Source organism: Zootoca vivipara, chromosome 5 (assembly GCF_965207765.1).
Source record: "Zootoca vivipara chromosome 5, rZooViv2.hap1.1, whole genome shotgun sequence".
Classification (NCBI taxonomy): Eukaryota; Metazoa; Chordata; class Lepidosauria; order Squamata; family Lacertidae; genus Zootoca; species Zootoca vivipara.
Genome location: NC_142588.1, coordinates 53,780,721 through 53,806,349, shown reverse-complemented (window position 1 = coordinate 53,806,349; position 25,629 = coordinate 53,780,721). Strand labels below are relative to the sequence as shown.

Below are 25,629 nucleotides of genomic sequence, written 5' to 3'. Positions count from 1 at the left end.
TTGAGCAAGCAAGTAGTGAGAGGAGCAAGGGGAAAGAACAATGATTTGCACCCTTCTTGTTCTTTCCCTCTGGGTAAAGGTAAAGGTAAAGGGGCCCCTGACCATCAGGTCCAGTCGGGTCCGACTCTGAGGTTGCGGCGCTCATCTCGCTCTATAGGCCAAGGGAGTCGGCGTTTGTCCGCAGACAGCTTCTGGGTCATGTGGCCAGCATGACAAAGCTGCTTCTGGCGAACCAGAGCAGCGCACGGAAACGCCATTTACCTTCCTGCCGGAGCAGTCCCTATTTATGTACTTGCACTTTGATGTGCTTTCGAACTGCTAGGTGGGCAGGAGCTGGGACCGAACAACGGGAGCTCACCCCGTTGCAGGGATTCGAACCGCCGACCTTCTGATCAGCAACTCTGTAGTTTAACCCGAGGCGGTACCAATTGGACCCAAGGGGAAGGGCAAGCAAATAGGCAGTGGCAACCATGCTCATGAATGAGGCACACTGACAGCACTTCGTCCAGGCCAACTCAGCTAGAATTGGCACTGCTTTGACCAATGAGACAGAACTGAGAGGAAGGAGTAGATATCACACATTGCATGCAGAAGGTCTCAGCTTCAGTCCCTGGGCTCTGCAGGGAGGGCTGGGAAATATTCCTGTCTGGAGAGCTGCTGTCAGTCTGTGCAGCAGATCTCTGTTCTCCAGTGAGCTGGGCCCCAGAGGTTGTTGGACTACATCAAAGCCAGTGGTCAGCAATGGTGGGAGTTGTAGTCGAACGCAACATCTGGGGAACTGAAGATTGTAGACCGTACTGAATTATATAGGCTGGAGGTCTGATGCAGTGTAAGGCGGATTCCTAATGTTCCTACAAAGCGCAGGATGGCACTCTTAATTTAACCATGTATTTTGCCAAAATGATGTCCAACTCGGAGTAGGCAAAAGAGATTAAAGATACAACACAGCCACGTTCCTGCGAAAGGAAGTGTACTTTTAAAAGATGATGTCATCCCATTAGTGGGTAATTATGTGTCCAGCATTATAACAAACTGTGTGTGGACCTGCTGCTCTTTTCTATTGGCAATGGCATAAATCATCACCTTCAACTAACCCTTGATTCAACTGGTGTCCTCCAGACATTTTGGGCTACAATTCACATCAGCCACAGTTAGCATAGCCAATGATCAAGGAGTGGTTATAGCCTACAAATTAAGCCCTGAAACCCGAAGATCAGATGAAAAAGGTTGCTCTTGCCACATTGTTGTCTCACAAAAACTATTACTCCCAAACATCTCCTGCATCACTTCTGCTGGTCCTTCTATGCTTTCCAAGGTCTGCTCTTATTCAGTGATTGCGAGATTTCAGAGCTCAAAGAAGCATGCCAGTGCTTGGCACGTGATGGAGGTACTGTGGGTTAGCATGGGAATATCATGTAAATCTTCCATTTGAACAGACTGACCTCTTGTGGACAGTATAAGGAACAGCACACATTAAATACAAACTGTACTGTTTTTAATTTAAATAAATGACACAACATCCAACACAATGTCAATTAACCCGTAATTTCTAGAATGCATAGATAATTTCAAATACCGTTAAAAGACAGAGAGTCCTCCTCCCAGTGTGTGCATGGCCACACCAAATCAGAGTCAGAATTAGTTTGGATTCCTGCCCCTCCGCCCCGCAAGAGTCGTTCAGTTTATTAAAGTCGTAAAGGTTGAGGAAGTAAAACACACTTTTACTTCCATAAGCATTTCAGTTTATGCATTGATCAGAGTCAGTTGTGAGATAGGTATTAAAAAAGCAGCCATTTCTACATGTTTATATCCTAAACAGAGGTATCTCTGGTGCTAAAACTGAAGAGGACAAAACCAAAACCCATCTCCAGCCTCAAAACCAGGAAGATCGATCCAAAAGTTTGATAGAACCATGAATGCTTTAGAAAAGTCTTTTTCAATAAAGTTGCTACTTTTCTTAATGGCAGCATTTCAACAGCCCCCTTTGGAATACATTAATAGTGTGGTTTTTCCTTCAAGTAATCTCCTCTCCTGAACTCACATTAGGCTAGAACAGTAAAGCCCAGAGCCAGTAGGGAACAGGCATATAAGAAATAATTTGAAGGAAGGAAGGGCATTTCAGACTGATTTACCTTTGTGCCAACCGTTTACTCAACCTCCACAGCTAAGTGCTTTGTCAATCCCCTTTGCCGAACCCATGGCTCATTTAAATCTCAGGATTTGCTGACTCCTCCTTGGCTCAATTTAACCATTCTCTCTTTAATTCAAGCCCTGAGATTAGGAGAGAAAGCACAGCTCCTGTTGCAACATTTGCAATTTTAACCAGTGATTTTTGCAATGCATATGGATACAGCAAGTCCCCCCTGATCCCATGCCAGGGATCTAACACTTTACTAGACTGCAGCATACCATTTTTCTGTATACATACTAGTGCAAGAAATACATAACACAACTTGAAGTACTTTCAATGTTCCTTTTGATATAGTCTTCACTCTTTGCAGCTACTGAGTCCAGGCCAAGGCTAAGCCGAAGATGGCAAAACAAAGCCACTTCCTTGCACCAACAGCACAATCTCCTTTGTGTTGCATGAATGGAGCCACCCAATAGTTGCCTCTTGGTTGGAATGAGGCAGATATTAAAGTTTCCTCTCCAGATTATTGCTTGATTAGTAAAAGGATACTGGAAATCCTGTGGAAACCCCACAAATTTGTCATGCAAATTTCCAGCACATTATCCCAACAGAAAACAGGCAACCAAGCAGGAAAGATCCCGCCAGTGCCTTTCTTTGCAGTCCAATGATTATTCCTATGATCAGATGTGAGGCAGTGATTTTGCTGGCTTCCAACCCTTTTCCAAGTCCTACACTCCTCCTCCTCGTCCTCCTGGTTTGATAGGCTCATCAGGAGAGGTCCCTGGGCCAGGGGTTGTGCTGCTGGGGGACTGAGACCTCTGCTTCTTCGAAGCTCCACCGGCACTTGCTGGAGGTTTCTTGGCAGGCGCACCATTGTCATCCTTTACCTTCTTCAGCTTGGCTTTGCCTTTGATGGGGGTAGAAAAGGTGAGAGATGCTTTGCTGAACTCCAGGGGAAAGACTCCCACATCCCCATCAAAGCGATTCTTGGAGACCTGTAGATAGCGCTTTCCTGGGCCTGTCACCAGCTTCCTGTCCTGCAGGATCAGCACGTTGTCAGCTTCCTGGCTGGCCTGCGCAAGAGACGCAGAAGGAAAGTTACTGTTTGAGGGGAGAAGGAGCGGCCATTGTGTACAGCATGGAATGTAGCACAGCAGTATGAGGAGGAGGAGCCTGCAGCTAAAAAAAAGCAGATTTAGAGTACACGCAATATGAATACAATTGTACTGAATATGGTGTGTCTTAGGCCAGACAGGTGATCTTGCTGCAGTTTCCCCAGGTGATCTGCAGTTTCCCCCTCAAGAAACAATTCGCAAGAAGTTGAGACATGCAGTACTTTTCTCAGCGCTTCCAGCCGTCTAAGGATCAAGAACCACAATGTAGGTATCTTCAACGGACCAAAAATAATGGCACTTCTCTTTAAAAGTGAGAACGATACAATCTGATAAACAAGTAAGCACTTTCGTCCCACTGACTGTAACGGGAGGAAATTAAGCACAAGTACATCAAAGGGTGCCAACTGAAGCAGTCCTACTTCTGTCACTAGGAGTTGCTAGGCAGAAGGTTTTTAAGCAAAGGTTGGTTGGCTATCTGGCATGAATACTTTAGATGAGATTCCTGCATTGCAGAGGATTGGACCAGATGACCCTTGGGGTCTTTTCCAACTCTATGATTCTGTGATTCTATTATTCAATCCTAAATTCCCAGTAGCCTGACTGCCAAGCATCTAGGCACATGGGTTATTTAGTTAGACCACCCCAAATATGCAGGGGGGGGAAATGGATTCTTATGGGCCAGACATAGGGAACCTGTGGCTCTCAAGATGTTGTTGGCCGCCAACTCCTATCAGCCCCAACCAGGATAACCAGGGGTGATGGAAGTGGTAGCCCAACAACAACTGAAGGTCCACATGTTATCCATACCCACTATAGCCAGAAGGGATCAAAGGGACAGAGGTCTGCATACCAGACTTAGCAATTCCAGCAATTCCAGCAGCCACTATGTTAGGGATACAGTGGTGCGATGAACTCTTGATTGTTATGTACACACACTTTGAGCTAAGCTGGAAATATAAGCTCTCCAAAGACGAAATTTGCCCACTTCCACACACACACACACACACACACACAACACACACACTCACTCACCTTTGCAGACCCAAAAATCGAGGCCGTCTGCAACTCCCTCTCTTCATCTTCTTTCCGGGGGTGAATGACCACAGTCACGTGGCAGCTGTTTTCTGTGGCAAACTTTCGGAAGGCACCCACAATGTAGTCTTGCACAGCAAGCCTAGAATGGCAACATGGTGGAATAAATATACCTTGTAGCAAAAGTAATTACATTAGACACATGAATAGTGAAGTACAAAGAACACAATTTGAAAAGAAAGGTTAATGTTTACCTGCTAGAGAGGGGTAAAGAATGTTAGCAGAGGATGAAAAGAATTGCAAGACTGACCTCCATTCTCACAGTGAGAGACACTCTATTTTCCTCTTGAACATGTTCCTATTTGTTTCTTATGTTCACTGCTTTTTTATAAAAAGTATCAAGGTGACTTACACGACACTTAAAACACAGTACTGTACAGTACAACTTTTAAAATCCAAATACCATGAAATGACCACAAAAAATAAAACGTAAAAATGACTAGAAGACCTAACTGTGGTTACTTTCACTACCAAAATAAAGCTTATCTATGGTTAAGGAGGAAATTCACACTCAGTCAGGACTACAGTTTGCACTGGCATGATTACAATTATTTTCAGGTCACTGTAAATAAGTGATACACTGAGTCATTTTTTTAAAAAAAAGGTAGAGGAGAAATGCAGTGTTGTAAAAAAAAGAGTCTAGGCCAAATGATGAATGCATGGGGAAGAGCTTACCTGTCCACATTGAGCTGTTCCTGGCCCATCATGAACTGGAGATTGTCAATGATCACATGACTGATATCATACATGTACACAGCATGCAGCATGGTGTCTATCACTGTCCTGCATGGAAGAGACCATCACAATTACACACACATATTTCATCATCAATCCTGAAAAAGCAGGGATTGAAATAAGGGTCACACATGGAAATATGAACAGGAATACCGCCTTAGTATCTCAGCAAATAAAACATCGTTTCATGCCCACCACTGCATCACATCAAGAACATTAACCCATGAAATGCAGGAGGGAAGCTGCCACCCTGAACCTTACTTGATATTCTGATGCCCGTGGAAAGTCATGAAGTAGAGCGGAAGATCCTCAAACTTGTCTGCCCATTCGTCATACTTTTCCAGCTGCTCTTCCAGCCTCCCCATGGCAAACTGGGTAAGCATGATCTTGGCCAAGCGCACATTGTTGATCTCAAAGCTGCCCCACAATGTGTTCACTCCCTGTGTGCAGAGGTCCAGGGCATATTCACTGATGAAGGTTGTCTTCCCACTGCCCGTTGGGCCTGTTCCACAGACAGGATAAAATTAATACGAGGACAGGTTGTTGCAACCTACAGAACAGATGGTTTTCACCTTGAGTTTTCATGTGTAGATCAACATGCCCTTTCTTCTGAAAGACCACCCACTTCAGATGTAAACAAAAAAACCAGTTATTTAGTGGGAGTAACGGCAATCAGAATTCATGGCAAGTAGTGACATGAAGATTGGCCCAAGGCAGAAAATAGCAAAATATAGGTTAGATTCCTTACATTCCTGAAGAAAAAAATGGACAGCTCAAGAGCCACCAGACTGAGGTAGCGCAACTCTGCAACAAGTCATTGAGCTGGCAAGCAGGCAGTACAACAAAAAAGCCAAGAACCACACAGTACTAAAGCATACCGCACCAGTTTCTAATTGAAGGCTCAATAAGCCTTGGTTTGTAAATGACTTGTGAATGTAAAGTCAGTAAGCTACTGGCAGTATCCTTTGGAAAGACCCCAGGGAAGACATCCAGCTGAGATTTACAAGTGAACACACACTCTCTCTCTCTCAAACACACATACACACACACAGAGAGAGTGAATGAATGAATGGAGAATGAGAGTTAAAGTGCCACAAACCACATAGCTACTCACCTGTGAATACAGTGAGCTCCCCATTTCGATGGCCCTTGAGGAGTTTGTTTAGTTCTGGGAAACGAGCCCACTTGACTCCTGCCACCTGCTCCACATTGGCCAGCTCCCCAAACACCTCTTCCCGCAGCTGGCGAAATGAAATGATGGACTTGTGGCCAGCTGGTAGAGCAGAGCGCAGAATCTTGGTGAGGTTCATGCCCTGGGTGAAAGCTTCCAGGGGCTGTAGTTGTTGGTCACTTGGCCGCACCAAAGAACAACGCTTAGGGTTCAGCTTGCGGGCAAAGAGTTTGGCAGCTTCCCAGGAGCGGAGGTCCTCCCCTAACCACAGGGTGATCCGCTTGAACTGCTCTAAGTAGGGGAGAAGGGCTGGCGGGAGGCAGGAAATCCCCCGGGGCAGGGCCAAAGTGGGTAGCCCAGTCACCTGGTGCAGCACCAATGTATCCAGCTCACGGCCAGTCAGTACGACTTCTGTATCTCGTCGGCTGATCAGAGGCAGTCCAAAAAGGTTGTGATAGGCCGCAGGGCGAGGCAGGGTGTTCTCCACGTAGTGCACCATTTCCCCTTGGTGCTCAACTCCCAAAAGCTTTAACCCCTTCAGGCTGGTGCCACGGGGGCTGAACCAAGGGAAGACCAAGGCCCGTGCTGTCCGCAAGTAACGTACCCCAAACCGTTTGAGTGTGGCATTTGAGATATTGGAAATGCCGAACATAGCCTTGGCCTCCTGCGTCTCCTGCTCATCCAGCAGTTCCCAGAGAGGCAGGGCTCGTTCCCATATATGCATGGCATCTTTCCCATCTTGGTCTCTTTGCCCACTGGCCTCTTCCAGGCCACCCACAGCCATCCCTTTATGTCGCAACTCTACACTGGCCTGGAAGTCTTGCCAGTTACCTTCAGCCAATGAGGCTGTGCACACAAACCGGCCAGTGGTCTTGTCGATAAAGAGGCTGTAGCTATGGCGGACCTGCTGCTGCTCCTCCACAAAAATACTGGGCACGTGAAGACAGCTATAGCCATCATGAAAGGGGATGCCCTGCGCCCTCAGATACTGGCGGATCTCTGTGACTGAAACAGGGGGGATTGGCCCTTCTGGAGACGGAAGCGTCTCTTTCTTGTAATATCTGCAGGATTTGCTCCCTGTAAGGATCCACCTGCCCCTAAGGGGCCAGTGGTTTGAAAGACTGCACAAGGAGCGGGTGAAGAACCACATTTTTTCTGTACAGGTGGCAGAAAGATGCCTGCCAAGAGCATCCTCTCAAGATACTAACCTTCCAGAGTGGCACACTAAACATCTCTACTGGGAAACCTTCCCCCAAGAGCAACCCTTCCCATATCGAGACTGCCTTATTTCACCTTGCTATAATACCTCTCCCTCCTAATCACACGAGCGCGCACACCGCCTTCATCAGAGAAGCAACCCCGTCCTCAACCATCCCCTCCTCTGCCTCGCCGCTTCCCTCCCGGCCACGCCAACCACCTCGCAGAGACTCGCCCTCCCACCGCTTCCTCGCTCGCGGCGCAAGTCCCGCCGCATAACCCCCTTTGCCCTGCGATGGGCAAAGAGACGGCAGCCCCAGATTTCAGCCCTCGGCAACCGGCCGCTTTGAATGAAGCCCTGATCCGCGGCAACAAGCAGCACCTGCCCCCAAACTCGACCTCCCCGTCCGCCCTCCCGCCGTCCTGTCACCGCGCGATCGGAGAGCTTCGCGCTTGCCTAGGATCTAGCATCATCCTTCCCCCACGTGCGGCTGCGGGGAGCGCGCGATCGCCGCGCCCCGGAACAACAACACAACGCGGAAACGTCACTTCCGCGCGGGGATCCTGGCCTCAAATGTCGAGCCGGGCATATAGAGATAGGAAAGTATAAAGGCGTCATTCCCATGTTAGCACTTGGCGATTGTATAATAGGGCGGCCGTGGCGCGTTAGGCGCTCCTAAGTGCACAGACTAGCACTGACCTTTGCTATTTCTACCGGGTAGGTAAAGAAAAGACGGGCGTAAAAAGTGTTCGTCAGAGCCTTCGTAGGATTTTCCCGACAGTGTAGCTCTACGGCGCTAGCGCCCTCCGTGCGTCACTTCCTCTGCTGCTTCTTTTTCCGGTGAGGAGGGGAGGGAGGAGGCCAACCTGCTCCCATCCAGCTTTCATCTGCCATGACCGGCCGAGGCACCCCGAGCCGCTTCCTGGCCAGCGTCTTGAGGAACGGGGTGGGCCGCTACGTGGGGCAGCTCCAGCGCCTCACCTTGACGGTCAGCCGGGATGCGCAGAGCTCGCGGGGCGCCAGGTAGGCTGCTTTCCTCCTGCAAAGAGGTGCCGGGGCCCTTTGCTAGTCTCCTCCATAGAAGGACTTCGAGCGGGGCTTGACTCTTCGGCTCTGGGCAACGCGGACGCTGCAGCCTCTCCTTGCAGTCGTGAGATGTTTTCACCGTGCCCTTCACGAGAGGCTCCCAAAAACGTTTTTTTCCTGGGGTGACGTAGGGGCACGCATACCCCTAAATATTTTGTGAATTTTTGTACAGTACTTTTGTCCATTTACTGTATCTATTTTTCCCGATGTGAACTATAAAATGGTGGTTTTCTTGAGTCAAAATGAGAGTACCCCTAAACATTTTTTAAAGAAAAAAAACACTGTGAAGCACTATTGATTTCTTATTGACTGGCTGATAAGTAAAACTTTATATTGCTCATTTATGATAAAGTAAGTTCGGTTCAGTTTAAAAAGAGACAGTCCCTGCCCCCCCCCCAAAAAAAAATCCAAGGGGGCCACTGAATTCTTGCTTTTTAGGGCCTTGAAATTCAGTTTGAAGTTTCCAGATTAGGATGTGTGTGTGTGGAGTTGCAGGATCTTGTTCAGGAGTCACATGTGGTATTGTACAAGAATACATGTCTTGTGTTCAGGTTTGTAATTATAGTAGAGCAGCCACTTGGCTAGGCAGTAGAGAAAGCTAATATTCCATGTATGGGAGCTTTAGCTTTATAGCTCAGAATCAAAATAGGTTCTCAAGGCATATGAGAAAATTGTGTGTTTTGTGGAAGAGGATCATTGTACCCTAGGTGGCTGGTATTCAGGTAGAAATATTACTGACTCATATTAATAAAGTAATGTACAAGGCTTTGGATATTTTTTTCATTCTTTTTGTTTGTGATTCACTTGCTTATTGAGAGCATGTATTTATGAAACTTAAGTCTCTGGCCTTCATGCATCTCTAGAAAGTGCCCCACTTGCTTTCTATTTCTGGCATATTACAATCTGGTCGTTTTCATCTGTTTAGAAAAATGTTTAAACTGCTTAATGAAAAAACAACAACCCTCTAAGCCATGCACATAAAACCATTATCAGTAAAACACAGATAAAATTAGCAAACATTAAAATCACATATCCCAACTGTGTGTTGGGGAAAAGCCTGTTGAAATAATATATTTTTAGCATCCACTTAAAACATTATAACTAGGGTGCCTGCCTAGTACCATATGTTTATGCTACTAATATTTTGAATACTTGAGCTGTTTTAGGTGTGTAGGTGGCTGCCAAAAGGGAATTGCATGTCCTTTCTGTTGTTCTGAATAATTTTGTATAGACTCACAGAAGAAATATTTACCTGGCCTGCAGTTTATATGTAGATTGCAATGCTGCCCACTGGGAAATACTGCAGTTGAAATCCCCCAATTGCAGATGGTGGTGGCAGCTTTTCCTGAGCTCTCCTTCAGTTGTTCATAAGAACAGTTATTTAAATACCTCAGTGACTCTTTTCTTTTTTGTTCTAGACAATACATTGAAGAAAAGGTGGTGGACTTTGCCAGGCAGAACCCTGGGATTGTGTTCTATGTTACTCCAAAGCAGTGCAGGGTCCCTACGTTGACTGCTGAATACTGTAAGTATCGAAAATGCAGCTTTGCATTAGAGCAGGCATCCCCAAACTGCGGCCCTCCAGATGTTTTGGCCTACAACTCCCATGATCCTTAGCTAACAGGCCCAGTGGTCAGGGATGATGGGAATTGTAGTCCAAAACATCTGGAGGGCCGAAGTTTGAGGATGCCTGCATGTTAGAGCCATGTTAACGAGAGATTGGCATTGGCTGTTATTGGCATTTCCTGTGAAACTTGCTCCTAAAAATCAGCGGGGAGGGTGCACCCTGTCTCAACAAGGCTTACAAGGCAACCCTCAGCAGCAATTGATGTGTGCTACCTGCTGAAAGAATTACACACCAAGGAGCTGTAAACCAGGCCTTAGTTTGTAACATTCAGGAGTAAGAGGGTGGATGTGTGGAATTATTGAGGTTCATCAATGGAAAATCCTTGGGGGTTGGGTATAAGTGCCCAGGGAATCTTATCTCTCCAAACATAAAAAGAATTGGTCCACATTTTATCCTAATTTTCTTTCTAGTGAATGGAACCGTAAAGGTAGAGTGTTTAACCAGCAAGACAGTGGATGAGATTGCAAAGATCATCCAGAAGCTGGCAGGCCAGTCTGGCCTGGAGATCATCCGTATCCGAAAGCCTTTCCATACAGATAACCCCAGTATCCAAGGCCAGTGGCACCCATTCACAAATAAGCCCAGCAAGCTCAATGTGGAAGCTGTGGGTCAGCAGCTTCTTCAGCTCCCAGAAAACTAAATCTACAATGGTGCAAACCACTCGGGGCTTTTGTGAGTGGGAATTTCTTGTATCCATGCCAAGATTATAAAGCTACGTTGATATTCATCTGGAGGAAGAATATCATCCCTCTCCTGAAGAAAATGGGATTTGAAAGGATTCCAAACTACTATATGTTGACATGGGACAATTTCCTACCTGTTTTGTTGTGTTTTATCAGCTAAGTCACAGGCCAACCCAGGTCAATGATGAACAAGGCCTAGAACTGGATGGGACTGGTTCCTCCTCCTAAAGAGAGTAGCAGAGACTTTAGAGGAGACTGTACTCTACACCACCAGCTACTTGTTGTTCTGGTAGCTTTTCTTATCCATGTTTTGTGCTGAATGTTACCCTCAGCTAATGCTACTCTTGCTGGAATTGGAAATAAATGGATGGACCTACCTGTAAGGTTCTCTGAGGGCTTTCTTGCTAATGAACATGCTTTGAGTTGCAAATGCTGAAGTCAGTAGAGGACTAATTGTGAATACCTGCCTTCACTGGAAGCTGCGAAGCCAGTGATCATTGTTTCCTAAGCTCTGTTCTAGTGTTCAACTCAAGCATAGGAGGGCTAAATGTTTGTAGAGGGCCAAGCCTGCATGTGGCACCTTAACCCATGGTGTGCCCTGCATGTCAGGCACTCACTCTCCTTCCTCCCCCTGGCTTTTGCATGTTTAGTACAAAGGTCTGGAGAGGGCTTCTGATCCGAGTTATAGAAGATTTTACACAAACAGGGACCCCTGCCTTGTTAGGATTTTTGATCTTGGGGAGGCTTCTAGCTATACTCAGCTGAACATGCCTAGAAGTCCTCTTGAGGTTTTTGAGCTCAGTAAGTGAAGGTCTGAAGGGGTCTTTGAAGGTGGCACTTGCATTTGTTCAACCTTCCCTCCTGCCTCTACATACTCATGAAAATGCCTGTAGAGGATGGTGCTAAGTTGCTCAGCAAGTCTGAGTACCTTGCCCTTGGCTGCTCCAGATAGAAAAAGGCAAGATGATAAAGGTGTTGATTCCCTACTCTGCCAGCTTTCCATGGTGCAACATAGTAAGGTCTGGCTCTTCATGCCTTCAGAGGTAGCATCTACACAACTTTTAAAGGAAAGTCATGTACTGGAAAGAGTCAGTGTTTCCTGTGCATACTGTATAGAAAGGATTCATTTGCACTGAAATAGTGTTACCTTTGACATTCAGCCTGTGGGAACACTACCAAACTTCATTGGCCAGCACAGAAAAAAGCAATGAGGTATCCACCCTTCCTTTGAATTAGCAAATGTATAAAAATCTCCCTATTCACTGGAATTTCATAAGAGTCTGGGCTAGAGGTCTTTTTTGTCGTTGTTCAGATGTAGTGCCAGGTATCATCTTATTTGGAGATGCTAGAAATCAAACATCATTTAGCACTCAGCTGCAGTTTGGCTCGGATATTGGAGTTGGAACTCTCATACATGGTTTCCAAACCATTCCAAACAAACACACACACACACACACAGAGAGAGAGAGAGAGAGAGAGAGAGAGAGAGAGAGAGAGAGAGAGAGAGAGAGAGAGAGAGAGAAAAAATTCAGGCAAGTAGAAATCAGCTGGAACTTTTCTCTAAACAAGTCTACACACCATTGTCTACATTCAGTGGCTGCTTTCCATTGCCTTTATACAAGTTGCCCCATCTCTCCTCCCTTCTATTAAATATAAATTAAAGAGGACTCTTCCTCCTTGTAAAACCCCTGCCATCTCTTAATGGAATGCACTGGGGAATCTGAATCAATTAATTAGCAATATTGGCAGGAAAAGAAAAAAGGCATCCAGCAGCTTGGCAGAAGCAAGTTCTCATCTGGTTCCTTTCAGAGATTTTGTCATATATTATCAACATGCGCAAGATTCTTGGCAGAAGGAACTACATACGTGAAATGGGATTTTTTTACCTTGGTAGAAGGGTCAGAATATGAAGCTGCCTTAAACTGAGTTGGGTCCTTGCTCTGTCTAGCTGAGTTCTGCCTATTGCGATTGCCAGAGGCTTTTGAGAATCCCAGGCAGATATATTTTCTGGCCCCTTCTACCCCAGATCTAGCTGGAGGTGATCAGGATTGAACTCGAGCTTCCCTGCACACAAAGCATTTGATTTGTCGCAGAGCTATGACCTGGCTTCCATAAAGGCCATACCACTATGATAGATGATGACAGTGACAAGAACGTCCTTAAGTGTACCACAAATATATCCTTACAAGACTAAACTGTGTGGTATGTAGACTAGTGGCTTCTTTAGCCTGTATTGCAGGTGGATTGGGCTGACAGATTCTACTCCTGCTTCCCTGTCATTTCTCACCCACAGGTTGCTCAGACACCAGTCCTTGCCCATGGCAGCGCACAGACATTGCTGGTTCTTTTGATTAGTCCTTAGGGCAGTGTTTCTCAACCTTTTTTGGGCCACGGCACACTTGTTCCGTGAAAAAAATCACGAGGCACACCACCATTAAAAAAGTTTAAAAATTTAACTCTGTGCCGCCCTATATTATAATTATGACTGTAAGAAACACTTGCCAAATATTGCTTTCCGGCGGGTAAGTGCTGTGTATTGGCGGCCGCCAGGCTCGTTTGCACTGAGCTTTGGGAAAGAGGAGAAATATTGCTTTCCGGCGGGTTAGTGACAATGCAAATCGCCCTCGCCGCCGCACGTCGCGGCACACCAGCCAGCGTCTCGCGGCACACTAGTGTGCCGCGGAACAGTGGTTGAGAAACGCTGCCTTAGGGTACCATTATGAGCTCTATGAAAGAGATTTCTCTAGTCAGCCATTAGGGATGGTGCTGCCTTACACAACTGTGAATACAGTGGTACCTCGGGTTTTTAATGTAATCCATTCCAGAAGACCGTTTGACCTCAGAAATGTTTGAAAATCAAGGCGTGGTTTCTGACAGCTAGGCCTCCAGATCTTGCACTCAGCGGAAGCCGTGTGGCATGTTCGACTTCTGAGGAGTGTTCAAAAAACGAAGCTTTAATTCCGGGTTTATGGTGTTCGTAAACTGAAATGTTCGTCAACGGAGACGTTTGAAAACTGAGGTACCACTGTATTGGGGGGTGTCACTCTTACCCCTTACCCCAGTTTGACAAAGCAATAATAATTTCAGATGGGAGAAACCATGACCTAGATGTAGCAAGAGACTCGTGCTAGTTTAGACCAGGAGCAAAACAACTATTCTTGTACATTGGAGATGGCAAGACTAAACTTTCTAAAGATTATTAAGGTTGTACTGAAACCTATACCCTCACCCACTACTCTTGCAGAAGGCCCGTTGCCAGACAGGTGAAATGACAGTGAGACAAACACTTTGCTCTCGGGGCAACAGGAGATAGTTTGGACAAATTGTAATTCAACTTCAGCAGAGGGCACTCTTTTCCTGCAGGTTCACATAAGCAAACAGCAAAGTTTGGATGAAACAGCTCAGTTGTTTTGCACCAGCAAGGTGTCATTCAAAAGTTCATGGGCTGTAAGCCATAGTTTAATTAGTTTTTAAAGAAGCTATTGGGCATTAGTTGTGATATACTAAGGTTTCTCCATTCAGCTGCTTAGCCCCTCTAATACCATAGCAGAGAGACCATTTGCTATGGGCCAACCCTGACAAGTTGTGGACTCTGATTGTGCCCCAAAAAAACCCCAAAGGAACTGAAAGCATCTCCTAATGTCATCTAAGGAAAACCCAACCTCTGAAGGATTAACCAGTAGCCATCATTTATATCTGATGCTCAGAAAAAAATACCCCTAGTTCTATTTATATAGATGTATTTGAAATGTGATTTGAATTTGACGTACCGTAATTTGGATGTAACACAGAAGTTTTGTTACCTACCTCTTGAAATGGCAGCTGCACGTCCTGTCCCCTCATTGTGACTGCTGATGCCCTTCTGGCCGTTGCAACTATTGGTAGGAAACCACCCTCTGAACACCCCAATGTCCAGCCCAACAGCATCATTCCCCACACAAGCCAAGGGCACATTCTGATAATACCCCACCCAGACAAACCCAACAGATCGCTGTGGCTCCTGTTTATCGATCATTGTTTTTATATATAAATATAATTCCATTTAAATAAGATTTTTTTTTACAGCAATTGGAAAACAAACCATCAACGCCAACTAAAAAAACAACAACCAAAAAGAGAGAGAGAGAAGGAGGAGGAAATGAGCATGGAGCCTGTGGCTGCTCCGGAGGGCTGGCCGGAGGTAGTTGCTGAGTCGTAACACTGTTTCTCTGCTGGGCTGGGGAGGAGGAATCACAGAGGGCAGTTAGGGGGTTTAGTTCACAGCAAAGTGGGCTCCCTGTGCCCTCCAACCTGCCCTACACGGAGCTCTCGTCCAGCTTTTCTACCAGCTGCGTGTGTTTCCGCTTCTCCAGGATCTTGCTCAGCTCCTCCGTGAAGGAGTTGTAGAGCGGAGAGGTGCACGGCTCCTCATTCTGCCGCAGGAGCATGTAGCTGTTCCCGTTCATCTTGCGCAGCATGCTGGGCAAAGTGGTGATGCCGTTGGTGAACTCGGCAGGGAGCGGAGGAGGGGGCGGTGGTGGGATGGGGAGCGTTTCCTTCGAGGGCGACGGCACGGTGGGGGCTTCCCCAGGGATGATTTGCAGGCAGCCGTCCAGGTAGGTGCCCGGGTCGTCCTCGTCATCCTCCTCCCCTCCTTTGCCCAGGCAATTGGAAGAGACCGTCTGCAGCTCCACGCTGGGCGCCTGGGGGACCCCCAGGCTGTACTTGCCCTTGCGCTTCTGCAGGCAGGAGACATAGAGCAGCACAATGCTAAGCACCAGGCACAGCCCCCCCAGCAGCGTGATGACAGCAATGTAGATGAACCTCACGTCCCCGTAAGTGGCGCTGGCGGCGTGCCAGTACGGGGGCGGCACGGTGGGTGCCTGCTGTGGCGCTCGCTGCTCAGGGAGTACATTCAGGGCGTAAGCAGCCACCAGGGCCTGGAGGCCGTTCTCCTCCGCGTAGCAGCGGTACTCCCCGCTGTGCTCTGGCTGAGTGTCCGTCACCAGCAGCCCGTCCACCCCGAGGCGGAAGCGGCCCTGTCCGTCCTCCGCCAGCACTTTGGTGCCGTTCACCAGCCAGGTCGCCCGGGCCAGGTTGGACATCTGCTCGCAAGGCAAGAGTACGTCATCGCCACACAGCACTGTCCGGTTCTTCTGCATGGGTGTGGCTGCAGGAGACACAAACACACGTAGTAAGCACCGACGTGCTGCCCTACCTGAGCCACAACAATTCAGGTGTCAGACTGGAGTGCCAGTTAATACTCTGGAAGAAGCACTCTGAGCTCTCCAGCTGAAGGGGATGGGACACCCAAAGGGTTTGGGCGGTTGTTTTATTTTTAAAAGCAAAAGCACTCTTTAAAAGTACAGATAATAAAGGGAATCTGAGGGCAGCTCTAGAAAGCTTAGATCCCTTAGATGGGATAGGCACAGCCCCTATAGTGAGTGGTTAGTATTCAAAACATCCGTCATTCATGACTCTCTTCCCCCATTCCCATACTCCACGCTATTGCAAAAACAATGAGTGAAAGAATAATTTTGATAAAAGAAAAACCCACAATGCAAAGAAGTGTATGTTGTCCTACTTAATTTGCACTACTTTGTGTCCATAATCTTGTGGGGGGGGGGTTGTTGTTTTACATAGCCCTGTGCTGGAAATATTCAATTAATTAAGGACAAACTTTGAGTCTGGATGGGAAGAAGGGAAGCAAAGGTTGGAAACAGATGAACAATTACCCTTAGGAAGGAATCATTATCCATTCTCTCAACCCAGAGCACCAGACCAAGGAAGCAGAGGCAAGGCTCCGTTGGCTTCCAGAAGGGGCAGTATCAGAATCTTACCCTGGGCAGAGTCGTTCGAGCAGCCCACATTGCCATGCACAATGTCCTGGATCAGTAGACTCCTAAGCCAATATAAGCAAAACCTTGATCAGCAGGGAAAAGGCAGCAGCGCAAAGATACTCAATCTCACCAGCATGCAGCACACACCTGATGAAATCTGTGGGTATTAATACTCTTGTGGGCAGAATCTTACATACTCCAGCAGGCACCCCTCCCCAGCATAAGCACCCCAATATGCACAGCTGCACAATATCCAATACACAAACTGCAGGCTTTGCTGACACCTGCTGGTTCACCTGCATATGTCACCTCACACAAGGGCACGTGCACAGCCAGCAGACAATTCCAGCGACAAAATACAGAGCTCTTCAGCGTGACCCCTTTAATTAGAGTATGGAGCTATGGCTGCTCAGCTGTAGTCGAGGTCTTAAAGAGAAAGCATTACTAAGGAAGACCCAATCTGAGTCCAAGCTTGCAGGGTTGTTGTTGTTGTTTGGGGGGGGGGAGAACACAATGTAAAGCATGTTTATTTAATTAGGCTTTCAGTGAGTTCCTATGGGATTTAGCAACCTATAGGATTTAGCTACCTGCCCTATCTATACATTCTTGTAATGGATTTATATTTTAGTGTGCACACACTCAAAACTTTCATTGTTGTAAAGCATTTAATTTTCTGGAATATATTCTTATTCCTGTCCACTGACTACAACTTCTTTGATATCCTGCAAAATCAGAATCTACTAAACCTAACCTGATTTGTATGAGATGGAGAGATGCCCTGAGATGTTTAAAGCCAAATAACAGGGGTGTCTTGTCAGATGCCCACTTTCAATAGGGAGGAATAGAGTGAAGGAATGTTAAGTCTCAAACAAGCACAAACTAATACTCCAATAAACCTCAATCTAGGATAGGTCTCAATGCAGAAGCGCATTAGTGGTGCCTTAACAGAGCCATGGCCTCACCAAGGGATGGAGAACATTGGTCTTGGATGCAAACTGTATGCATGCATTACTGATATGTAGGACATGCCTGAGTACAGACCAGAGTGGGGAGCACATGTTTAACCCAGATCAAGTCATCTTTTCTTTAATAGCTGCATTGAGCATGGTCAATGTATGAGTTCCTCCTTGCATGCAGGGCATCTGCCTGACTGGGACATCCAGGCAACTTGGTGTCCCAGTCATGTGGAGTGCCAGCAGGAGCTCACACATTGGCCTTCTTAGTCAGACAAACACACCCAATGGGCAGTTGTTTAAATACAACAACCAAATATCCAAATGGGGGATGAGCAGGGTAGGGCCCTGCTCCAGTTTGTGCACAAGTATACTCCACATGCGAGTAACACGTGCACAGTGTTATATACACTTCCAGGTCTTTGTAGTCAGTTTTCAATTACCTGTCCAGCATCTCGGCTACTTCTCTGCAGGTCTCGCCATCCCAGCCACAGTATGGGTCTCGGGCCAGGATGCAATCGAAGCAGGAAACGTAGCGCTTGCAGGAGGAAAATGGTAACTGCAGGATTCCACTCTGAGCCCCCACATACAGACTCCTCTGCAAAGAGAGAAAAGAGAGGACATGCACTCAGCAGAGATGCAAAGGCAGGGAACGGAAACATCCAATTAACTGTTGAAAGGCAATGTAAGGTGCAATGCTTCAAGGCCCAGGTTAATTACCATATTTTTCCGTGTATAAGACTAGGGTTTTTTTAAACCAAAAATGAGGTTTAAAATTGGGGCTCGTCTTATACATGGGTAGTGCTGAGGCGTGTTTTCTTAATCTGGAGTTCCCAAAAACGTCTTATACATGGAAAAACACAGTAATGTTTTTCTTACATTCATATCTTCCCTTTCTTCTGCCATGGAACCTAAGGTGGCAAATACATTGTTCCCAGGTAGCCACTCTTCCAGGTGCTGACTGGGCCTGCTTCACTTCAGCAAGGTGGTGGCTTTCAGACCATACCTTGGAATGACTTAAAAGGCAGAACTGCAAAAACGGAGCCAAGATTTTTATAGAAGCTGGGTTCAGCGGTAACGTACACACAATATCATGTGTTGGTGACAGGTAGCTTCAGCACCAGTGTTTGACCAGCAGAGGGAAGCAGGGAACCAGAGTAAGTCATGGGGTCACCCTGCAGCCATTTATCCTTCCCAGCTCAAGGCCACCCTGCTGCTGTATGTGTTCATCACCTGGTGCGTAGATTTGCTGCGTCTGCAAAGCCACCCTAACATCAAAAAAAGTCTGAGGGCAGAGTTGCATTCCCTGCTGACCACTCAGAGGGAAATGCTTGAAATGAGAGAGAAAGAACAAAGGCCAGGAAAAGTCCCTCCTTGAGTCCCATTTCCCTTTAACAGCAGCATGACACGCAGGCGTTTGCCTGCCTAACCTTTCCCCACCCTTTTTATCTCCAAGCCAGGAAAAACACAACCAACTAAATATTTGCATGTGTGGCTGATGGTTAATGCAAGGTACAGGGGCAGGGCCAGTAAAAAACAAAAAGTGGCAGCCCTAGAAAAAGAGCCCAAAGAGAAAGCAGGAAGGGTGTTAGCCCCTGTGGTACCCTCCATATGTAGCTGAACTGCAACTCCTATTACCCCCAGCCCACGGTCAGTGGTCAAGGATCATGGGAATTGTAGTCTTAACAAGATCCGGAGGAGCCTGCAGAACCACACATGACAGCACATATTTTAGTACTAAAATATCATCCCACCTGCAGTACATCTCACAAGTTCCCCTGACAGCTGTACCAGGGAGGCATAAACCTTCACTGTCACACTGAGAAAGGAACTAGGGACTGAGCTGCAAATAGGGCTGTTACTGTTTTGCCTGATGGGAACTGAAGAATTCAACAGATGCAGCATTTGCTAGGATGGAGGTTCTTATCTAGTGATTCCCCCCCCCCCTCCTGCCTGTCATAGAGGCACAACACATCTTGGCTGGAAGACCTGCTCCCTGCCTTGCAAGCCTTTTCTCACCTGGCCTGTGAGGGTGGGGTATGGATTGACTCCAGCTACAAAAGCTGAGGCTGCTGAACAGACTCTTGGGCTGGGGTGTTTTGTTGCTATGGGGGGGGGGTGTTGTTGCTGTTGGTTTTTGTGTATCTTTATTTTAGACCTTGTGATTTATGTGAAAATTGTTCAGTTTGGTTGCGTATTTTTTGATGTTTTGTTTATTTATGACTCCTTTTGTTATGCTGAATTTATGTCGCAAGCCGCCTTGAGCATGGTTTCGACGGTGAAAAGGCGGCATGCAAATTATGCATGCAGAATTGAATCTGTTAAGTCACAAAAAAAACGGCAGTCCTTCCTGGGAGCTGGAAAGGGAAGCTTTTAAACTTGGGCAGCTTTGCAAGGAATGTGGAGGAACAAGCTCCAGACTGCTGAGCAAAGGTCTCCAACGAGGTAGGACAGCGCATGACAGGGCCTTTGGACACCCTCGAGGCACAGTTTTATTGAGGGCTGCCTATTGGCAGAGAGAGCACAGAGTCAGAATACATAAGAAAAACACCGCCCATGCTCCACAAGCTTATGATTTTTTTCCCTTCCAAGGCGAAAGGTGCAAAGGGGAACCACACCTTGACAGAGCGTTTGCTAATATGGATAGTTCTTTCCTGTTATAGTGGTGTAAAGAAAAGGGGCCTATCTTACATATTTGGTAGAGGAAAAGAAGTGGCAGGACATAGGTTAGCAATGAAGTCCAGATTATCCTGAATTGATTCTCCAGCTGACCTGTTTCCTACATTTGTTTACTGCACCCTTGTTGGGCATGTGTGCCTTCACCAAAAGCATTTTGGTGGGGTCCAAAGCCACATGTACCTGCTTTTTAGAGATGACAAGGTTCTCCACAGGCTGGGGGACTTTGAAGACCTGGATCTCCTCGATGATGTGGACCATGGAACCAATGACCACAGCCTTGTGAATCCAGCCATTACCTGTTAAACGGGAGTAAACATTTAAAAAAGGCAATTTCCCACACAGTCTCATTCTTGACATCAGTCATGCAGGCAAAATTCAAGGGTCTGGTTGGCAAGTGACAGGATCTGTCTACTTCCAGATTTACAAGAAGCAGAAGTGTGCCTGAACACTGTAGAGCCAGTCTATGCTGCAGGACAACAGTTTTGCCACTTCTTTTCCTGCTCTTTTCCTCTCCTCAGAATAATGGGATTTGTAGTTCTGAGAGGAGTTCAACTGAATTCTAAACAGGCACAAAGTTGCAACTGCCAAAGTTCCATAGTGGAACTTCACCGGCAATCATGAAGCTACCTCTCCCTTTCTCAGAGCAATTTTCCAGAACTGATTTGATGCTGGGGTTTTGTCATCAAAAAAGCATCCCTTGGAGTAGAACTTAGAGGAATATAACCTTTTATGTTTGAGAGAGGCAAAAACCCACAAAGTGAAGTGATGGGAAAGGGGCAAAGAAGAAGAGATAATCAACCTTTGATTCTCTGTGTCCTTTGAAGAGCAAAAGCCAGAAAAAGCAAGGCTCACCTTGAGGGGGGGAGGAAGCAACCATACCTGTTTACAGGTATGCCTGTTTGCAGCTTAGTAGTGTTAAGCACAGCATAGTAGCTGTCAATCGAAATTTAGTGGCACTGAAACAACTTAGGGAAAGGGAGGATCTGTAGCATACAGGAACCCCAACTGTTTCTCCTTTTAAAAAAACACAGATTCATATACACAGGTTTGGAAGGCTTAGAGAGCATAATAGGGTTGCACTCTTTGTCTCCTCTACATTCCGATAAAAGGTTGAGAGGGGTGAGGACAACGAGTAACCTCCCTAGATGTGTGTTCTGTCCTAACAGTTGAGGACACACAGACACTTAGATATGCATGGGGAATGCAAACACACCTACCTGTTCCCAAGAAGAGCATGTCGTACACTCGCCCATCCAGGGCTCGGACTCTGTCTACAGCTATTTGGGTATAAACCGCATTTTTCTTCACCAATAGGGGGACTCCATCTGCAGGCTTCACCTCTTCATACATCAGTGGATGGAGCTTGACAAAATCCAGCACACCGTTGGGCAGGTCCTGGGAGGTGTTGTAGCCATTCTTGCGAGCCCGATTGGTGATGCACTGCAGAGGAGAAATGGGCGTTATTTGCACACCAAACTTCAAGATGCTTCTGGTCTTCAGCTCCTATTATCCCTGACCTTTGGCCATGCTAGCTGAGGCTGATGGAAGCTGGGGTCCAACAACAGCTGCAGGACCACAGGTTCTCCACCCCTGCTCTAACAGCTAAAGCATACAAACACATACCCCTTCTGATACACCAGTTGACAGGCTTGTTGTATTTCACTCTGCAGGTAGGAGACTGAACACAACCTTACATGCAATATACCCTGTTCACTCAAACCTAGAATGCCTGTGAAAAGTCTAATTGGAGCATCTTCTACTTTTCTGCTGGTATGGATTATTTTGGGTAGGGGAGCCCTCAGCCTTCACCCACAGTATGAAATGCTGCATATTAGGGATTCTACTTGTATGTTTTAGTTATGAGCACTCTTGTGTTGCTTGGGAGGAAGAGAGTGCCTCCCGCCTCCTTTATCTGAGACGAGGCAAAATAAGACGTTAGTTATTTATGCTATTCTGTGCATGAGTCACCTAATAAAAAACTGTTCTCTAGGTGACATGCACCCAGACAAATAGATAAAATTAAAATGAACAGTAAAATCATAAATCAGAAAAAACCAACACAGCAGTAGATAAAATCCAGCCATAAAGTCTGACACAGATTAAAACCTACAGCACTAATCCAACAAAACTCAGGTTCAAAAACTAAAAGCCAGCCATTATTCCGAACTGACTTAAATAGAATATTATCAGTGATGTTTAAGGACTATTAAGTTGGGTGTGTAACTTACTGATCCTGGCCGGGGCACTGGCACCTCCCCAGTGTACTGGGACCACTTGCGGGAGGAGTCCTGGTATTCCATGTAAGTCCCTTCGAAGGCTGCCCGCACTTCAGAGATGTTGTATCGGCAGATGGCAGACACCTCCATGCTCCTCCTGAAAGACACGGTGACATGGTCATAGCACAGGACAAGAGCGTTCCACTTCTAGCCAATTCCTCTGGGTCCACAGAAACCAGGCATGGGGAAACCTGTGATGCTCCAGATATTGCTGTGCTCTTTTAACTCCCATCAGCCCCAAGCAGCATGGCCAGTGCGCAGAGAGGATGGGAGTTATAGTCTGGAGAGCCACAGGCTCTGCACCCTCGACATAAAACGATCCTTGTAGCACTATAGGGCTGCAAGGAATCTGAAGATCATCTGGTCTGACCAACAGGGAACAGGTTTCACGAACTAAACCCAGATGCTGCATGTTGGAGGAGAATGTGATAAATCCTGGGTATCATCACCAGCCCACTTGACTTACAGAAAAATTATTCTCCCGTTCCAGATAAACAGATTAGATAGAGCCCAAGATTGGATAAAACCTGGCTCATGAATGAAGCACCCCTGCCCTTCTCTGCAGGAAACATTTCTTGTTTCAGGGATAGACAGTAGCCTTAAAAAAAGAGAAAAGGCCACAAGATCAGCTGCAAAATCTATATTGGCTGTGGAGAGTCATGACTACAGGGTTCTTAAGTCTAGCAGTTTGCAGCAGTTGTTTCTACCAGAAAGGCAGCATTCTAGCAACCTTTTTCTCAAGCAGTTGGCTGCCCAGGCACTGCCCCATTAAAGGGATTATACCTGGAACTCTCTAATGTTTTGGCAGAATGTGGGTAGAGCCAGACACATTTATATTGTGTAATTGAACAAGTTATTTTAGAAAGCAGGAGCAGCTGCTGGTACAAATAGTTCTTATATACCTCACTATAGATCTGGAGTGCCCAGGTGCACAAAAGGATGGAGCTCCTGTAAGTTTAATGGTTGTATGGAAGAGGGAGTTTTAGCAGCCACACCTCCTGAATTTCCCTCTTCTACTCAACAGTTAAAAGCGCAGTTGTTCTGTCCTCCTGTGATCTGGCCAGCTGATATGCAAGGCACTGTCATCAGCTACCCAAGACTCCACTTGCCTCTAAGAACCTTTGCTTGAGGCTGCGAAAACTCATTGAGAAGCTCTGGTGCCATAAACTCTGCAAAAGTCTGAGTGACAGGGCAACACCTTTAATCCCTTTCACTCTCTGCTGCCAGGTGGAGCTTGGAAGAGTAATCAGTCCCTGCACCAAGATGAAATGGCTCACTTGAGTTCCCTATGCAGAAGGCTTGTGCAGCTGCTGGAGTGCCAGCAGAATTTTCCACAGCTATGCTTATACCTCCCACCCCTTCGTTGGGAGGCTGGATCTGAGCCGCTATTTGAATTTTTCTACAATGCCCCCCAGTGCAGTACTGCTCTGAATCATTATGGGCCAGCTGCTCAGCACTGCATTGCAGTGGTGCTGCCTGGTACTTGCTACCCCATTGCCACTGCTGGGTAGGTCTGCTGGGGCCTGCCAGCTGGCACTCTGGCCTTTAAAACATGGAGCCAGTCCTGGTATTCTGCCTAATTCTGCATCTGAACAAGACACTCTCTCAGGGTCCTTGCCCTCTCTCTACAGCTGTATCCCTGGCATTGTTTTACTCTCTCTCTCTCTCTCTCTCTCTCTCTCTCTCTCTCTCTCTCTCTCTCTCTCTCTCTAACCCACTTTGAGTATTTTTTAAACAATCTAGTGATGTACAGTATACATTTTATGAAATAAATAAATAACAAATAATTCACACCTGTCCTTGCTACCACTTACTGGCTATCATTGCCTCTGTCTTCCTGCTATCCCTCCATGAACTTCCAGCCAATCTTTGGATTGCACCTGCGTGGCCTTTCTGCACAAGAGATACTGGACTTGGGGAGTCTGGATTCACCATTAGACAGGAGAAGTCCACCTGCCCCAGGCAACAACAGCAAATTGCTGTCACAGTGACACCATTTATATATTCATTCTCAAACACAAAAATATTTTGGGCCCTCTCCAACTGGACTCCTTTATCCCTGTAGTGCTAATTCATGCTGATGCTTGCAAATGTTTGCTTCTCCTGCTGGACTTTGTGCTGCATGGTGAGTTCTTAGTTTTGCACTCCTCCCTGGATTTGGCAGTGGTCTCCTTTATGCACCCTGCTCTCTGAAATTCTTCTCAGTGCAAAGCCAGATCAAGAGAATAGGTTCCGAATAAGTGGTAGCTTTTGCTTATCTGACAAATGAGTCAAAATGACTTTCTGTCAGGAGCAGGATATTCCTGTGTAATCCTGGAGGTTTCCTCATTTCTTGTCATTCTGTGGGGAAGACTGTCAGCCCTACAAAGCCCCCTGGTTTTCCTTCATCGTCACATAATTATAACAACCAGCTGGCACTTCTGCCCCAGTTCTGTCTCTTTAACCATTCCCCTGACATCCCCGAAAAGGCCATGTGCAAAATACCCTGTGTGTTCTCAATAGCCTTTGAGATGCAACGGCCAGTGCTCATTAATAAATGCCTCTGATGTTGTTCAGCTCCCCTCTCATGAGGACGGTAGCTCAGTGGGTGCCATCTTGCTGCCAGTGTCAACTTTCCACCTTGATTAATGTTACAAGCACAAAGCTACTAATTAGCCAAGGACAACTTGTTAAAATTCATACTACCATTAAAAACTAACAGGAAATGCAAAAGGCTGGCTATGACTTCAGACTGGGCTCAGTCTACAAACAGTGAAGTCGCACAGCAGCTATTGCTGTGGTTAAAATCCATATGGCGAACACTTTGGCCCTTGCTCCCAATTAAGCCAAAATGAGCCCTTCCAGAATGCTAAGCTTTCCATCCCATCCCACACCATCTCCTGCATATGCAGCTATTATTAATCTATTCTACTGATGCTCACCCATAGGACTTTTGTCTCACAAAGTGCTCATAGTGTCCCATCTGTTCCTTGCCCTCAGCAAGAAAGACTCAGGCAAACTGAATCAGTCACAAGTGCCAAAATACTTACAAGGGCAAGGAGGATTTTACTGGCAACCAAACTGA

General features: G+C 46.5%; 3 protein-coding genes across 12 annotated transcripts in view; 1 reads left to right on the top strand and 2 right to left on the bottom strand.

The window, feature by feature from the left end:
* Nucleotides 1-1,478: 1,478 nt before the first annotated feature.
* TWNK (twinkle mtDNA helicase) lies at nucleotides 1,479-7,983 on the bottom strand. 2 transcript variants are annotated; one of them, XM_035133608.3, is made up of 5 exons: nucleotides 6,188-7,983; nucleotides 5,335-5,575; nucleotides 5,014-5,121; nucleotides 4,279-4,420; nucleotides 1,479-3,204 (listed from the first exon to the last, which is right to left on the bottom strand). In XM_035133608.3, the coding sequence occupies exons 1-5, from the start codon at nucleotides 7,392-7,394 to the stop codon at nucleotides 2,860-2,862; spliced, it is 2,043 nt and encodes a 680-aa protein (XP_034989499.1). In that variant the 5' UTR covers nucleotides 7,395-7,983; the 3' UTR covers nucleotides 1,479-2,859. The 2 variants fall into 2 exon arrangements, with proteins under 2 accessions (XP_034989499.1, XP_060130680.1); XM_060274697.2 differs by having other exon boundaries at nucleotides 1,479-3,310; nucleotides 6,188-7,978.
* Nucleotides 7,984-8,284: 301 nt separating this feature from the next.
* Nucleotides 8,285-11,214, top strand: MRPL43 (mitochondrial ribosomal protein L43). Its single transcript, XM_035133619.3, has 3 exons — nucleotides 8,285-8,465; nucleotides 9,947-10,053; nucleotides 10,566-11,214. Exons 1-3 carry the CDS (start codon nucleotides 8,335-8,337, stop codon nucleotides 10,793-10,795), a joined length of 468 nt encoding a protein of 155 aa, XP_034989510.2. The 5' UTR covers nucleotides 8,285-8,334; the 3' UTR covers nucleotides 10,796-11,214.
* Nucleotides 11,215-14,836: 3,622 nt separating this feature from the next.
* SEMA4G (semaphorin 4G) overlaps nucleotides 14,837-25,629 on the bottom strand; it is a 106,851-nt gene continuing 96,058 nt past the window's right edge. For all 9 annotated transcript variants that reach the window (XM_035133615.3, XM_035133617.3, XM_088670647.1 and 6 more), the window contains 6 exons: nucleotides 22,518-22,662; nucleotides 21,507-21,729; nucleotides 20,470-20,585; nucleotides 18,054-18,208; nucleotides 16,658-16,719; nucleotides 14,837-15,987 (listed from right to left, as the gene is read on the bottom strand). In XM_035133615.3, the coding sequence (XP_034989506.2) occupies nucleotides 15,134-15,987; nucleotides 16,658-16,719; nucleotides 18,054-18,208; nucleotides 20,470-20,585; nucleotides 21,507-21,729; nucleotides 22,518-22,662 (1,555 nt within the window). In that variant the 3' untranslated portion in view covers nucleotides 14,837-15,133. The remainder of the gene's footprint in view (nucleotides 15,988-16,657; nucleotides 16,720-18,053; nucleotides 18,209-20,469; nucleotides 20,586-21,506; nucleotides 21,730-22,517; nucleotides 22,663-25,629) is intronic.

What these genes read in the sequence shown, in the direction of transcription:
- MRPL43 (XM_035133619.3), top strand. Translation starts at nt 8,335, where the DNA reads ATGACCGGCCGAGGCACCCCGAGCCGCTTCCTGGCCAGCGTCTTGAGG. An exon ending in CAGAGCTCGCGGGGCGCCAG is followed by an intron (nt 8,466 to 9,946) that starts GTAGGCTGCTTT and finishes TTTTTGTTCTAG; the next exon opens with ACAATACATTGAAGAAAAGG. An exon ending in TACGTTGACTGCTGAATACT is followed by an intron (nt 10,054 to 10,565) that starts GTAAGTATCGAA and finishes TTTTCTTTCTAG; the next exon opens with TGAATGGAACCGTAAAGGTA.
- TWNK (XM_035133608.3), bottom strand. Translation starts at nt 7,394, where the DNA reads ATGTGGTTCTTCACCCGCTCCTTGTGCAGTCTTTCAAACCACTGGCCC. An exon ending in CACGGGCATCAGAATATCAA is followed by an intron (nt 5,122 to 5,334) that starts GTAAGGTTCAGG and finishes TCTTCCATGCAG; the next exon opens with GACAGTGATAGACACCATGC. An exon ending in CGATTTTTGGGTCTGCAAAG is followed by an intron (nt 3,205 to 4,278) that starts GTGAGTGAGTGT and finishes TCTCTTGCGCAG; the next exon opens with GCCAGCCAGGAAGCTGACAA.